Source organism: Rhododendron vialii, chromosome 7a (genome assembly GCF_030253575.1).
Source record: "Rhododendron vialii isolate Sample 1 chromosome 7a, ASM3025357v1".
In the NCBI taxonomy this organism is placed as follows: domain Eukaryota; kingdom Viridiplantae; phylum Streptophyta; class Magnoliopsida; order Ericales; family Ericaceae; genus Rhododendron; species Rhododendron vialii.
This window is the reverse complement of record NC_080563.1, coordinates 4,366,768-4,381,635: the sequence shown is the minus strand read 5'-3', so window position 1 is coordinate 4,381,635 and position 14,868 is coordinate 4,366,768. Positions and strand designations below refer to the sequence as shown.

Below are 14,868 nucleotides of genomic sequence, written 5' to 3'. Positions count from 1 at the left end.
TTTAAATGGTGAAAAATATTTAAAATTTTAATTAAATTCCACGTAAGCTAACCTAAAAAGTGATGGAAAAATTACTCTTACACCCTACAATATTTTAAGGTTTTTTTTTATCAATCAAGCAAGATGCGATCAGGAGTTATAATTTCGGTGTCTCACCAAAATATAGGAAATCTAGACGTCAATCGCATGACTCAAATTTTAGATCTTTTCACCATCCAAACTACGTGGACGATGAATCGTTGTTTACTTCCTTTATTTTTTCCCTTGTGTTTGTATTTTGTAGCCTCAATTGCGAGTTTTAATTCCTTTTAACAGGTTCGAATTATCCGCGGTTTAAGTTCTGGATTGTACAGGAGAATCCAAATTTGGATTATACAGAATATTGATTATTATCCGGATTTGAACTGTCTCATGAATTTAGGGCCGTAAACAAGCCAAAAATTTAGGGCCGTAAACGAGTCGAGCTGAGTTTTGTCGAACTCAAGCTCGGCTCGTTTAGTGAAACGAAACAAGAACTAAAGCTTGAGTCTTCCCTTAACGAGTCGAACTTATTCATTTACTAAATGAGCCTCTTAAATTGAACCGAACTTTTTTAACGAACCGGACTTCAGTCGAACAAGCCGAACGGACAAACTGCTCGGTTGGTTTACCCGCCCACTCATGATCCAATTCCTTGCAAAAAAATCAAGCAGCAGGAAACGGTAAACTCTGGAAACGGACAAAGACAAACCCCATATGGCGAATATCCCGCTGGATTGGAGATACCAAAAGGCCAGCGAACACACCAGCACCTTTCAATTCACCACAGCTGATCTCCCTGACTCAGTGACTCGCTCCCCTGACATCCCGAGTCAATTCAGCCACCAAGCAAAACAAACCATGTCAGCTCTCGGTTCTCTCAATCTCTTCTCTGACTCGGTAACGATGAACGGAATCCACAAAATTAAACCATTTCCCAGAAATAATCTCTCTCATACTCCCCCCAATGTCGCTCCTCGGATTCCCATTGTCTCAAATTCTTGCCCACCACACAGGTGTTTTCCTTTTATTCTCTTCTTCTCTATCTTTCTCCCCTGCTTCATTCAAAAAGTCTACAAACACAACTCCGGATTGCGTCCGGAGTTGTTTGATGCATGTGGACCCATGTGCATCAAACGGGCTTCGGAAGCAGGTTGTGTGCGGAGTCGTGTTTTATTGTTGTATTGGTAGCACTGCTCTTCTTCGTTTCACGTTGATTTTTTTTTTTTTTCCCCTGGAATGGTGACTTGTATTAAGAAACCAAACCAAACATAGGAGTTCATTTTATGTGGATTTCTACCTTTATATTGGCAAATTCTTGATGTGTGCTGTAGCTATGCCTATTTGAAATCTTGATGATGCAAAAGCTCTCTGTGCCATTAATCTATTGTGTGATACATTGCAGTCGGGCATCTCCAATGATTCAGTAGCGAAAGCCCGAACGAAAAATTGATACGCTAGTGAAATGATTAGCTAGATTTATAGTGTTGAATGCATGGTGAAAAATTATCGTATACTGTTTCTTTTTTCTGTCAAGAGGTTGGAGAATTGCATTTAAAGGTTTCGATAACATGACAATACAACGATCATGTGAGGTTCACAACAATTGATGAATATACCATGTTTTCGCAATCAAGTACATTAGTGTTGTATTTGGGGGTAAAGTTCTTTCCCTCCGGCCTCCATAATGAGTTTGCTAAACATTAGGATAAGGTTGTCTTTCTTCACCATTTTTACCTCCAAAACTTGAGATTTCTGCATTAACATTACAGCTAGTCAGCTAGACAGTAACTAATTTGACAGCATATGATATTCCAGACTTTGAATTAGGGATTTGTAACATTCAGAAGCTCCAAAGTTTGACTTGCTAGAACATTTCATAACTTGTCTGGCAGTTTAAATCGAGGTAGGAAAGCGATGGTGCTCATAGGGAGTAGTCCAACACACATCTCTTCGATACCTAAGAAGATAGAATGATTAAAGCTGCAGAGGTTCAAATTTAAAGATTTTGAATTACTTCAACTTGGCTTAAACGTCTTATTGTATTGCCAAGATGAACTCTGTGAATACTGTCAACGCGTAGAGTCATACACTAGTGAAGCTATGTTTTGTTGTTTGTTTTGGTGGCAATAACAAATCGTTCATCCTTGGAAGCAGCAGTTCTTCACTCTCTTTCCTTGCTCCTGTGGAAGCAATACTATTTGATATTGATGGAACTTTATGTGATTCAGATCCTATCCATTACCATGCCTTCCGTGAAATGCTTCAAGAGGTACGTTACATAACATGCCTGTTTTAATGCATATGCGCACACGTACTTCCCTATCATATACTGTGACAGACCAATTGAGAAAGTGTCCCGACAGATTGGTTTCAATGGAGGAGCTCCCATAACTGAGGAATTCTTCATTCAAAGGATTAGTGGCAAACATAATGAGCAACTCTGTGAAGTCCTCTTGCCCGACTGGGATTTCCCTAGAGCCATGAAATTTATGTACAATAAGGAAGCATTCTTCCGTAGGTAACCTCATGCTCCTCCCTCCTTGATTTGAGGTGCCAGTTCACAAAATCTAATGTATTAAGTCATTAGACTATACAACTATTTTATGCCCCATTAGTACCATATGGCTCTTAAGTTTTAGACCTATCAAAAAGCTCATGACAATTGAGTCCCTTGTCTATGACCCGATTAAGGTCAGATTATGCCCTACTTACTCCTAAGGTACTCAACACTGTATCAGTTTAAGGATCTTTGATTGATCATACTACTTTTCCGTTCACATAGGTTCTACTACCAAGGTAGTGTTTCGATCTAGGTTTGTGGAGGGACAAGAAAAGTTGATGGCAAAGATACAAAGATAATAAATTCAAGAAGCTGAAATTATCTTTCAGACAGTGTTTTGGTCATGGATTTGTGTTAGAGAACAATTCCAGTTGTAAAAGGCTAAGTCCATCTTTTTCCTACCACGAAATAATCCTTGAAGCACCCTAGTAAACATCTATGACCATGTAATTGATCACAACTTATTAAATTTTTTGAATCTATATGATGGTTGTTTGTTTAAACTTTCCCATACCAACTTTTAGCATCTTTCTTTTTCGCTATCCATGTCAGCTCTTTTGGCATAGCTTCTGCTTTCACATATGGGGCAAAAACAATTGCTAAAAGCTGAAAATGTTGATCATTTGGAAGCTCCATTTTCATGCTTATAGCTGCTGCTTATACCATTGTCAACTTTTCCCGTATTTAAAGCTGCAACAACAACCACCACCATACAGGTTAGCAGCAGAAAACCTTCAACCTATGAACGGTCTCAACAAGTTATGCAAATGGATTGAAGATCGTGGCTTGAAACGAGCTGCAGTGACTAACGCTCCTAAACCAAATGCCGAGCTCTTGCTCTCAATGCTATGCCTTGAGGATTACTTCAAAACTCTTGTCCTTGCGGAGGAATGTGACAGAGTCAAACCGTTCCCAGATCCCTACTTGAAGGCTCTTGTTACACTTGGAGTATCCAATAAGCACACGTTCGTCTTTGAGGTTTGTTTATCAACCCTCTTATGGCCCTTTTGTTTCCACTGATTTGCATCTCATTCAACTTAAGATTTGAAATGTCATTCTTAAACAGTTGTACGTTGAAAATCTAAGGAGCTTCCACTATTCAGTTTTCAGCTTTAAAAAGCTCAAATAAGCTCAAAAGGCCAAGTTTTCAAAACTTGGGTTCCAGATGATCCTTTTTTAAGCTAAAACAAACCCTTTTTTACCGATGGAAATCAGTGTTCTAAAAGGCGGCCGATTAGTCCCCGCCTAGGCGCTAGGTGGTGGTTCGACGGCTAGATTTGACAACTGACTCGTTGAGCGCCTAGTCCTCGCCCAGGCGCCCCTTTTCTACGCGACTAATGCTTAGCGATTTTTAGAACATTGATGGAAATGTGCTTTGTGATGAACACATACTGGTAAACGTGGTTTGAAAACCTTTTTCTTGTTTTTGTTTTTGCTTCTTAATTTGTTTTTCTTTTTATTGCTTGGAAAGGACTCCGTTTCTGGAATAAAAGCTGGGGTAGGAGCTGGGATGCCTGTAGTCGGATTAGCTACGAGGAACCCTGAGGAATTACTGTTAGAAGCTGGTGCTATTTTCGTTATCAAGGATTTCGATGATCCTAAATTGTGGAGTGCTTTGGAAGAGTTGGAAAAATAAGGCAAAGATAACACCAGGTACCTCTTGAAGCAATAATAGCTTCACATTGCTGTATTTGACTATTTTCAGCTGTGATTTACTGATTATCCATTCCAAAGCCACAAATAGAAAGCCAATCCAAAAAATTTTAAGTTTGGAACCCTTTAAAACCAAGAAATTGATTTTTGCCAATATTGTATATATCAATGGGGGCTTTGCAGGGAACTGGTGTGTTAACCACTAAAGGGGTTCGATGTCTCTACATATATTCAAATTTCGGACCTTCTCCTTGCAAAGCAAGAGGTACAAACCAGATGAGCCAAGAGCCACATGTAACCGAGAAATTGATTACAGTACTTGCAGTGATGTAGCATCAGGGCATGTTTGGTTATTCTTTCTTATTTGATTTTTCTGTGTGCGAATTTAGTCTCAGAATATAACTAAATAATCAATGACAACCAAACAGGCCTTCTAATGCTGCCAAGCTTTATCACTTGATTTGCCGACATTACAAGATGACATTTTGTGAATCCACTAAAGTTCATGGCAATTCCAGTTGCATTCAAGTGCTGTGGGAAACTCAGCCTTGCAGTCTTTCGAGAAACCATAATATACCATGTTAAAAGTTGCTAATTCTTTAAGTCTGGTTGGCTATATGTTGAGAGAGAGAGAGAGAGAGAGGAAACTAGAATTAACTCGTATACAAGAACTCAAGAAGCAGTAGATATAAAAAAATTTACAAGGAATAGATATAAATGGAGTCGCTGCAGCAAATCACCAGTACCCAAAAACCCCACCCCAAATTCGCGGAAACAAAACAAAGAACCTAAGAATCACATCCTCCCAATAATTTCACCAATTAACATTGTCTGTAATTGTCTAGTAGTATATCATTATTATACAAAGCATCTCTAAATAACGGTCGGTCTCATCTGATCCAAGATACGGAATCAATCTCGTCCCTGGCAGACTTGTATAGTTCGAGCCGTTTCGCACATTGTTGCCTCCTCTCCATCAAAGCTGGGTCTTCATCCAACAACAGACCAAGCTGTGCACCCTGCACATGGAGAACACCACATTATAGAAAGTGTCAAACAATTCCCACAGCGTTCCGCTTAAGAAGATACCTTGTTAACGAAGTGACAACTGCTAACGAGTTAATTACTCGTTTTTTTAACAGCATTCCATCAAAATTGCATACTTTCGTTAATCTTTTACCGTTTGCAACTGTCACTCTCTGTTGTGTATTGCATATTACTGCTACAACTATAAAATACCAATAATCTATACAAGCTCATCGTTCATTCCATATCTTTGACAATACGTAAAGGTACTAGTACTACCTTAAGACTAACAAGTTGTGTGCTACAAGATTGAAAAGCTCTATTCCAACTTTTTTCCACACACATCAGAGATAATAACTCTTTCTAAGCATAGACACAGACACACAAGCACGAGAGAGAGAGAGAGAGAGAGAGAGAGAGAGAGAGAGAGAGAGAGAGTACCTCTTTCTTGCCAATTTGTGTGTAGAAGTAATTGAGCAAGTTCTGTTTGGCCTCCTTAACCTGACAATACACCACTGCCTTGGGAATGGTAATCCTGATTGTCTCCGACACCATCCCCACATAGGAAGATACATTCGATGCTATCCTCCTGAAGTGCCCCTCTGAGTAGCGATCGATTGCTGGGGCGGCAGCAGCAGCAGGGGGGCCACCTGGGCGGTTTCCCGCATTCTCTATTTCCTGGGGCAGTTTCCTGAAGAAATCAACTGTCAGGTATGAAGATTCCATGTCCACCAGTCTTACAACTGTCTTCTTACTCTCCTCCCTAAACCTTTCCAAGGCTTCACCAGCAGCAGCAGCTATTTCAGCTTGCAGAGTAGGAAACCGCCTCAACTCCTGTCCCCATTGGGAAACTCAAAAAGTTAATGACAGTCCCAGAACCAAATAACAAGGGCATTAGAAAATTTGCATTGGCTCTGCTGAAAGCCAAATTAGTGTCAGAAGATAGTCATTTTGTTACCTAATCCACAAATTGTTGCTACATTGTATCTTTTAGTGCCACTGTTAGATTGCAGAAGTTAGGATCATAGTCAGTGTCCTCATTAGAAGAAGCTAGCCTTGTATATATATGTAGAGAGAGAGAGAGAGAGAGAGAGAGAGAGAGAGAGAGGATTGAACATTTCTAAACTTTTGTCCACACGTACTCTTAACACATTCAATGAAGCACTCATTTACTACCTAAACAAACAAACCCATTACGAACAATATCAGGTTCCACTTTTATTGTTTTTCCTAATATAACACACGCTTTAATAAAAATAGAAGTATTCCAATGGAAATGTTGTCAGTGCTGCTTTTAACGAGTAAACCGTGAAATGAACTTTGGAAAGTGGTTCACCTTAGTTTCTCCAATTGACTTTCTAACAAGCTCCTTCAGGACAAAGTGAACCTACAATTTAAGAATTTCCTTTTTCAGAATCAAGTTTTGCACACTTGTGGATAAAGATCAAATGGATGAGTGTGGACCAAAACGTTGGAACACTACTACTTACAGCATCCACTGAAGCTTCAGCGGGGCCCCTAAAATAATTTAGTGACCCCTCAATAAGTCTTCGATAACCTTGCTCGGGTGCAATCAAGTGTGGTTGGTAACCATCTGCCTCCGAAACAATTTTCTTTACATTTTGCAGAGAAAGGTGCCGATCAAATGGAAGCTTCCTTAAAGCAGCAGGGAGCTGGTTGTCAAATACTCCATAAATTCGGTCACCTCCAGGTCGGCTGTATTTAAAAATTAAAATATGATGTATTTATAAAAAACATAAAGCTAGATTCAGAGAAACAGAATGAATGAATGATACAAAGACCATCAAGAACTCAGCAAAAAGCAGACAAATAGCTAAGGCTTTGATGATGTATTTGAGATACTGAATCTTTAGCTGTCTGTTTGTATAAAACAGCTTAGCCTAGAACAAGAACTATATGGCAATGAGCAGGACTTAGGCAACTAGGATTGATCGAAATCAAGACTTACCTGCTTCTTTGGGGGACAAGTTGAGACCATCTTATACCAATGGCAATATAGCAAATACATGAGATTTAGTTGCAAAGGGTATTATGCTTTTCGTTCAGACTGAAAAGTGATACAATTTTTATAGTTCACAACTTTATAATTCACAAACTTAACACATTGAGATTAGCCAAAAACTGGGCACTATATTTGCCCTACAGAAATTTTATGCTATTTGTTAAGTACGCAAATAGTGGTTGGCAGAGCATTTGAGGGCAAAATTCTTGTTTTCACCTTTTGGAAGGTAATTTAATGCGGACAAACCATTTCGATAACAAACAACCTTCTATTTACCATTTGCAGTTCATGACAACTAGTCTTCCCTTCAATGATGACTTTCAAACCATTAATTAGGAAACAATAACTGATGCCTTACAATGAACTCTGGTGATGGCTCTCATTCATGAGTGTTCCCTTAGGAAGATGGCTTGGTGTTCAAATACTTTGGGATGTCTACTATCTATGTTTCATGGATTAAAAATGTGAACCCATTTATGCCAACTTTTCTGGTTTCAGGTTTACATTCCTCAAATGTACCAAAGATATTGAGAACTTTCAATGCAAACAATATCCATGGCTAATGGTGTAAAGTAAGAGATCAACTTGTAGGTTGTCAGAAGCTCAAAGAACAAACTCTGCATCATGAGGGAGAAGAAGATCAAGTGCTTACCCTCCATCGAGATGCTCCTTAAATATACGGTCAAAGGCACGGCAAAGTTCCAAGATAGTATAAAGCTGAGCCTGGAAAAAACACATCATCTTGTTCATTAACCACACAATTGTCTCATTCAGGAGTATTGACGAGGTGACAACCGCTTACCCCTGCATCAACAGCAATAGGCCTACCAAGGTGGTCCATCTCGGATTCAAGCTCATCAATGCTTTTGTTAATCAGCGATGTGATACTTGGTATTCTTGCCCTAATTACAGACTCCAAGTGCTGAAAATAAAACACTAATAAAAAATGGTGCCAAGGATTGTCCATAATAATATTGAAAAACGTACAGGATATGGACACATACCTTGGAGAGAAGTTTCGCAAGATACTCTGAACCCATTTTACTCGCTAAGTGTCCATAGTCAGGACTTGTTGCGAAGTATTCGCGCTCCTTCCGCCTTGCACTAACCATATCTACATTTTTATTTATATCTGCTTGAGAACGGTTCACTATTCCAACCCAGGGAAGTTGTAGACGATAGGATCTCCCTTCAAGGACCTTTATGTAGGAAAACATAGAAACAATCCAACAAAAGTAAAGAACAGAAAGAAGTGGGAGAACCAGTGATAAGGACACATATTCACAATGCCCCATGTGCATCTAGAGAAATTAAAAGAGCAGGGAAAGAGTATTCAAAAAAGCAAATGCAAAAATCTTATTCGGCATCACCAATAATAGACTTAGATTCTTGAGATTATTTATATACTAATACATAAGGCGATAAATATCAAAACTAATTAAAGCCTCAACGACCTTTATGACATCAAAACTTCCTAAGATAATTGCGTCGGAGAGAGAGAGAGAGAGAGAGAGAGCCTACATCCAATGCATTAGTTCCTTTATCCATCAAGTCTAACTTTGTCAAAACACCAAATGTCCGATCACCTGATCCATTGGGAAAGGACATTCAGTAAGAAAAAACCAAGCAACTTCATAAAAGTTCAGCAAGAATTTCAGAATTTAGCGGTAATTAAAGAGTGGTCCGCACATACCAGTCGGATCCACCTCCCTTGCAATTTTGATAGCATCTGATGTTGCTATATCTTGATTGGCCGGAGATATTGCCAGTATGACGGAGTTAGGCTGCAGAAACAATACACTGATCAGTTAGCGCTCATAATATGCAACCTAGGAAATCTCAACTGAAACTGGTAATGCATGAGCACACGGATGCCTGTCCATGGCACAACAATATATAAAAATTGACAAAAAAATCACGTGATAAAGGCCTCCGTACTAGTTTTCAATAGATCGACTTATTGATAACCGCCCTAATAAGCAAAAAGTTATCTTGCTAAAGATGGCGTCAAACAACCTTGATGATACTATTGAACATACACAATCAACAATTGACTATTTGGCTGGTCTTATCCCATGGCAATCGTGAGACCTTCGTATAATCATTTCTTCACTATAGAAATTCAGAAATTGCAGCTAATTTGATTTTCCATTCATTCAGTTACTTCCATGTTCCTCTATCATAGCTCAGCTGGCAATCATTTCTTAAACCATAAGCGCAATCAGTCAACCACAAAAGATAAAACAATCCTAATGCTGTCTTTTTAAGAAGAAAAGATGGTCCATCATTACCTTTTCAATATAAGATCGCACCATATTTTCAATGTCTTGAACAATATTTTCAGATTGTCCCTCTGCAAAGAATAAACCTCTTTTGTGAGAAAGAAACCACAAAAAGATAGAATACCAAGTTCTAAAAGACTACAACCAAAAAGATATTATGTAAAACATACCAACAGCAACTTTTGTCAGACCCGGCAAATCAATTAAGGTCAAGTTGACAACTGCCACAGAGAAACCACGAAATGGTGTCAGTGAAGTAATAATGCGTGTACGTATGCATAAATATATACGTAGATGGATATATATTACTGAGAGAGAGAGAGAGAGAGGTTATTGACGAGTAGTGGTAGAAAACGTGAGAAAAAGGCAAGACAACATGCTGTCTACCCTTGAAAGAATTTCTACTTCAAGTTTTTCTCAGAAAACCTTCCACTTAGTTCACAAAAGTGAAATGGGTCATAGTTCCCACAAACCTTAAAACCGAAGTATCAAATTTAATAGTTATCATTTAACTTATCAACATACGTGTCCATGCATAGAGCTTATGTCAGATACAATAGCAAAGATGTAGGCATTTCAACAAAGTAAGGACTTCCAAATCTCGACCTTTCTTTGCCTATTTATCGACCACATTTGAAAAGGAAACCAATTCCTGAATTCTAGAAGATGGCATTGGAAGCCACGTTTGTGGAACTCTAAATGAAACTTAAGTTCAGAAAGTTCTAGATAAACTGGCAAAATAGCAATGTGGGTTGTGTGAAGACAACTTTGAGACGTGTCGAAGGGAGAACAAAAGGAAAATGTTTGCAACAATCCCGGAATTTTTATTTTTTCTACCAGGTCAACTAACAAATGCAAGGAGTAACGCACCATTAGGAGAGTATATACTAAGATGGATTGGAACAGGAGAAATCTGTTTCGACTTTCCAGTCAACCTATCCGTTTCATCCTCAATTTCCTTACGAACCATGGCTGCAAAAAAGAATCAGACGCAAAAGATGGGTTCCAGAGTCAGTATGAAGTCTACACAACCATATTTTCCAAAGAAACAAGAGAATGAGCAAAAATTACAGAAAATGTGGAAACAACAATCCCAAACATGGTACACTTATTTTCAAAGGTGGTGAATTACCAATCAGAAGCAATCCCAAAATGTCCTCTTGTGTAGTTTCTTAGATGACGAATGTAAAAATACTCCCTGACTCGTAATGCTCCCAGAACTGTGCTTTTACAGTATTAACAGTTGTCATTAAATACTCCTATAAGTTTAATTACTACAATAAATTTATCTTCACCAAAGTACAATAATATAGAATGGTACTAATCAGGTAGCACGATCCACATTCAAGAGCAAGTGGGGTTGCATGATCCTATTCCATTCATTGCACTAAAATAACATTCACAGTAACATAAAATTCACTCTGAATACTTCCAAGGATGTATGACCTTCATATTAATGAGCAATAATGTAATTTGCAACATAATATACACACCAAAATCACTGAATTTCCGTCGAGGCAGGTGTGAAAACTCCGCATACTCCTGTCCCTCATCTATCCTATACAGTTGCAATACCAAAGGCCGCCTCGTGACAATCCCTGAAAAACACTCAATGTGAAAATACAAGCTCAAAATACCAACCAAAAAACCAAAACACCAAGTACAAGATGTTATTACTACATGAGTAAGATTAAGAATAAAAATTTGCTAAGGAAGCAAAGTTAATGAAACCTTACCTGATCCTCGAGGAAGGAAATCTCTCCCAACTATGCTTTCTAATACTGAGGATTTTCCAGAACTCTGATCTCAGCTCGAAACAAAACAAAGCATCAGATAAAGGAAATATCTATACCGATTCCAAACCTTAATCAATTTTACAATAGAGGCAAAGATCAAACAATATCACATCAAGCAACAACAATGAAGAACCAATTAATCAACTAATCACTTGATCACTCATTAGTTATCAACTTAATCTTATAGCTCAAATTTCTCATTTCTATCTCCCTCTTTCTCCACTTACTTTATACTTCCCTCTACCACTGCTACAGATTTTCCATGTCTCTATTGCAGACTAGTCAATCGCTCCCTAAATCACCAATAACCTTTACTTTGATAGGAGTGGATATCAAAAGAAGGGATTCACGATAATTCCACAAGAGCAGCTTAAACTTGGACTTGAGAGCCCACATACGGATTTCAGCATGAGTTCGGCGCTTCATCAAGGAGTTTACATGTGGACGTGTGTACTTCAAGTACCTATTAGCGAGGGGTTATTTGAAAACATTCATCTCAATAATTGAAGGTGTACAAGGATCCCTATAAAATACAAATCTTCTACACCTCTAATCTATCTTCCACTCTAGTTTTACGAGTCACCTACAGCTGGTTAAACCTTTTGTTGTTGTCAACATTAGACATTAACAGCCCTTTCAGAAACTTAGAAGAGAAGATAAAAGCAAAGACATGTTTTCCTCCTTTTTGGAGAGGAGAGAAAATAGAGTGATTTCTCTCTCGGCTTGTTCGGATAAACTACATGGGAGAAAAAGAAAGGACGTATTTAACTTCTAATCTTATTTTTTGCAATTATCCCTTATATGTGTCATTACATTTTGTTTTATAACTTTTAGAGCATCTCCAGCCCTTACTCAAACGTGAGTAAAAATTTGAGCAGAAGCTTCATTTGGTAATAAGTACTCCAATGGAATGGACAAACCCAAATATAAGCACATATTTAAAAGCTTCATTAGAGCATCTCCAACCTCTACCCTCTTGTTTAGTAAAACTCAAAAAAAAAAATTGAGTAAAATCCCCCAAAAATCCACTCCACTCCTTCACTCAAAACTCTAACAAATTGAGTTGTACTCAAAATCAAGGGAGACTCAAATTTGCAAGGATATTTCTCCCCCGGACCTCCCAAATTACAATAATACCATTAATGAAGTTTAGATTTGTGCTTCAATTTGAGTTTGCCCATTGGAGTATTTCATACAATGAAGCTCTTACTCAAATTTGAGTGGTTGGAGATACTCGGCGTAGTTAAAATTTCTTTGAGTAGAAGTTTAAGTAGGGGTTGGAGATACTCGGCATAGTTAAAATTTTGAAGAAATAAGCAAGCCTTTAAAAATTTTGAGTCAAAATTCGAGTTTTTCTTGATTTGGAGAGAATTTTGTGTAAAACTCAATTTGGTAGGCGTTTGAGTCAAGGAATGGAGTAAGTATAGAGGATTTTACTCATAATTTGGTTCAAAGTCAATTAAAAGAGTGAGGGCCAGAGATGCTTACGAGGCCAATTTAGACAGGACGAAAACTGAGTATATAAGCCCGTTTCTTTTCTCTCCAACAATTGAGGAAGTACCAAAAACTGGGTATTCATGAAAAAAAAACCATCTATTTCTTTCATCTTTCTCTCCAAAACACCCAGATCCAAACAGACTCATTACCACCATAATCACAACTCAGAGGCTTGCTTCCAGCTCAATTTGAACCAAAATAATATGCTCTCTCTCTCTCTCTCTCTCTCTCTCTCTCTCTCTCTCTCTCTCATGTACATCTATCCACATGTAGGTATTTGTTCACAACAAGAAAAGCTGAAAAGGGAGGAGAAATAGGTATACCTGTCCGCCGACAACAGCGACGGAGGGGAGAGCGTCCCAGAGAGAAGAGAAGGCGGTGTCGCCGCCACCGTAGTCGCCGAGGGCAGTACAGGCCCTCTGGATCCGGTTAACCAGGCCGATCAAACTCTCCATGGTGGCCGCCATCTTCCAAAACCCTAGCAGAAGATATTTCAGCTGAAGAAAAACCCTAGATACTTGGACACGAAGAAAGTTGAAAAATGTTGAAGATGATAGAGAATTTAGTAAAAAGCGGAAATCCAGGAAGAGAGAGAGAGAGAGAGTTGAGACGTGTGGACTTGTAATAAACGCGACCGGTGAGTGAGGAATTGGTCGAGGAGGCGCAATGTCTGTCGTCGTTTTGAATCTCGTGATCGTGTGGCCCTTGCTTTTTCGTGCACCTTGTTATTTCAACGGTTTGAATTTTTGAATTTTGAATATGCTTGAGTAATCTAATGTCCTTTTCCCTAATTTTTTTTTATAAGATTCTTCCCTTTTTTTTATAACAATAATGCGAGAGATGATGTCTAGAACCACAAACACACGTGTGGGTGGGGGCGGATCCGGTCAATCTTCTCCCGACCAATTTTTTCATTTTTTTTTATAACAATAATGCGAGAGATAATGTCTAGAACCACAAACACACGGGTGGGCGGGGGCGGGGGCGGGGGCGGGGGCGGATCAGGTCAATCTTCTCCCGACCAGTTTTGTCTATTTTTTTTGGTGGGGGTCGGATCCGGTCAATTTTCCCCCACCAATTTTGTCCATTTTTTTATCCGGACCTTCCAAAAATATTTTGAACCACCCAGATTTGTTAGGAGTGTTTTGAAAAATTTTTGCTATAATAAAAATTTACCTACAACAAATCTGGGCCGTCCAAAATACTTTTGGACGGGCCGGATTCAAAAATTGGATGAAACTGGTCGGGAGGAGACTTGACCGGATCCGACCCTGTACTTAATGTGAGAGAGTTTGTGTGTTAGTTGGTCAAAAGTGTTTATAGTTATAACATTATTGTTGAAACAAGTAGGTGAAGAACTACTAGTATATAATATAAGGTAAAAAAAATTAAAAGTTCTAGAATCACATATATTTACACAATCAAACACACGTTTACACAAAACATATGGGTCGGACTCACACACTGCACGAGTGAGAACCCGACATATTTGGCCCTGTTCCAGAACGGGTTTTAAGTCCTTATTTTTTAAGAAGGCAATTTCAAGTAAAAAAATTATAGGCTTATTGAAATCTAAAAATATGCAATATGGATCTTGTTTGATAGATCTCATTGAGATCTTTAATACGATGCAAAAAAAATTGAAAAATTATTTTTCATTTACATTATTTTTGAGTTTAAAAATGTAAAATAAGTACTTATTTTTTAAGAAGGTGTTTTGGAACGGGGCCTTATGTCAGTTTTTGTGCATTTTAAGTTTGTATTTTGGGTGTCATCGTAGACCTGTTGGAAAGTTTTCTCCAAAAAGTTGGTAAATAGTAGCAGTACCCAATTTTATAAACTTTGAAGTTTGTGAAGCCAAATAAAGGTGGTATTTTAACAAGGTATTTCAAAAGTAGTTTTATTTTTTGTTCTTTCTGACCATGCCCTAAAAGTACTAGGATTAGGAGACTTATATCCATCTTTCGGAAGTAGTATGTGTTAATGAGGTGAGATTAAAATTTGGTACTA

General features: G+C 38.3%; 2 protein-coding genes across 3 annotated transcripts; one reads left to right on the top strand and one right to left on the bottom strand.

The window, feature by feature from the left end:
- The first annotated feature begins 688 nt into the window (after nucleotides 1-688).
- LOC131332321 (haloacid dehalogenase-like hydrolase domain-containing protein Sgpp) lies at nucleotides 689-5,021 on the top strand. 2 transcript variants are annotated; one of them, XM_058366481.1, is made up of 5 exons: nucleotides 689-1,034; nucleotides 2,179-2,290; nucleotides 2,385-2,539; nucleotides 3,298-3,559; nucleotides 4,053-5,021. In XM_058366481.1, the coding sequence occupies exons 1-5, from the start codon at nucleotides 736-738 to the stop codon at nucleotides 4,215-4,217; spliced, it is 993 nt and encodes a 330-aa protein (XP_058222464.1). In that variant the 5' UTR covers nucleotides 689-735; the 3' UTR covers nucleotides 4,218-5,021. The 2 variants fall into 2 exon arrangements, with proteins under 2 accessions (XP_058222464.1, XP_058222463.1); XM_058366480.1 differs by having other exon boundaries at nucleotides 691-1,034; nucleotides 2,176-2,290.
- Nucleotides 4,873-13,511, bottom strand: LOC131332320 (phragmoplastin DRP1E-like). Its single transcript, XM_058366478.1, has 15 exons — nucleotides 13,182-13,511; nucleotides 11,302-11,365; nucleotides 11,059-11,163; nucleotides 10,436-10,537; nucleotides 9,736-9,786; nucleotides 9,575-9,636; nucleotides 8,977-9,067; nucleotides 8,805-8,869; nucleotides 8,288-8,482; nucleotides 8,086-8,205; nucleotides 7,936-8,006; nucleotides 6,751-6,976; nucleotides 6,597-6,647; nucleotides 5,702-6,094; nucleotides 4,873-5,253 (listed from the first exon to the last, which is right to left on the bottom strand). The coding sequence occupies exons 1-15, from the start codon at nucleotides 13,323-13,325 to the stop codon at nucleotides 5,125-5,127; spliced, it is 1,869 nt and encodes a 622-aa protein (XP_058222461.1). The 5' UTR covers nucleotides 13,326-13,511; the 3' UTR covers nucleotides 4,873-5,124.
- Nucleotides 13,512-14,868: the final 1,357 nt, after the last annotated feature.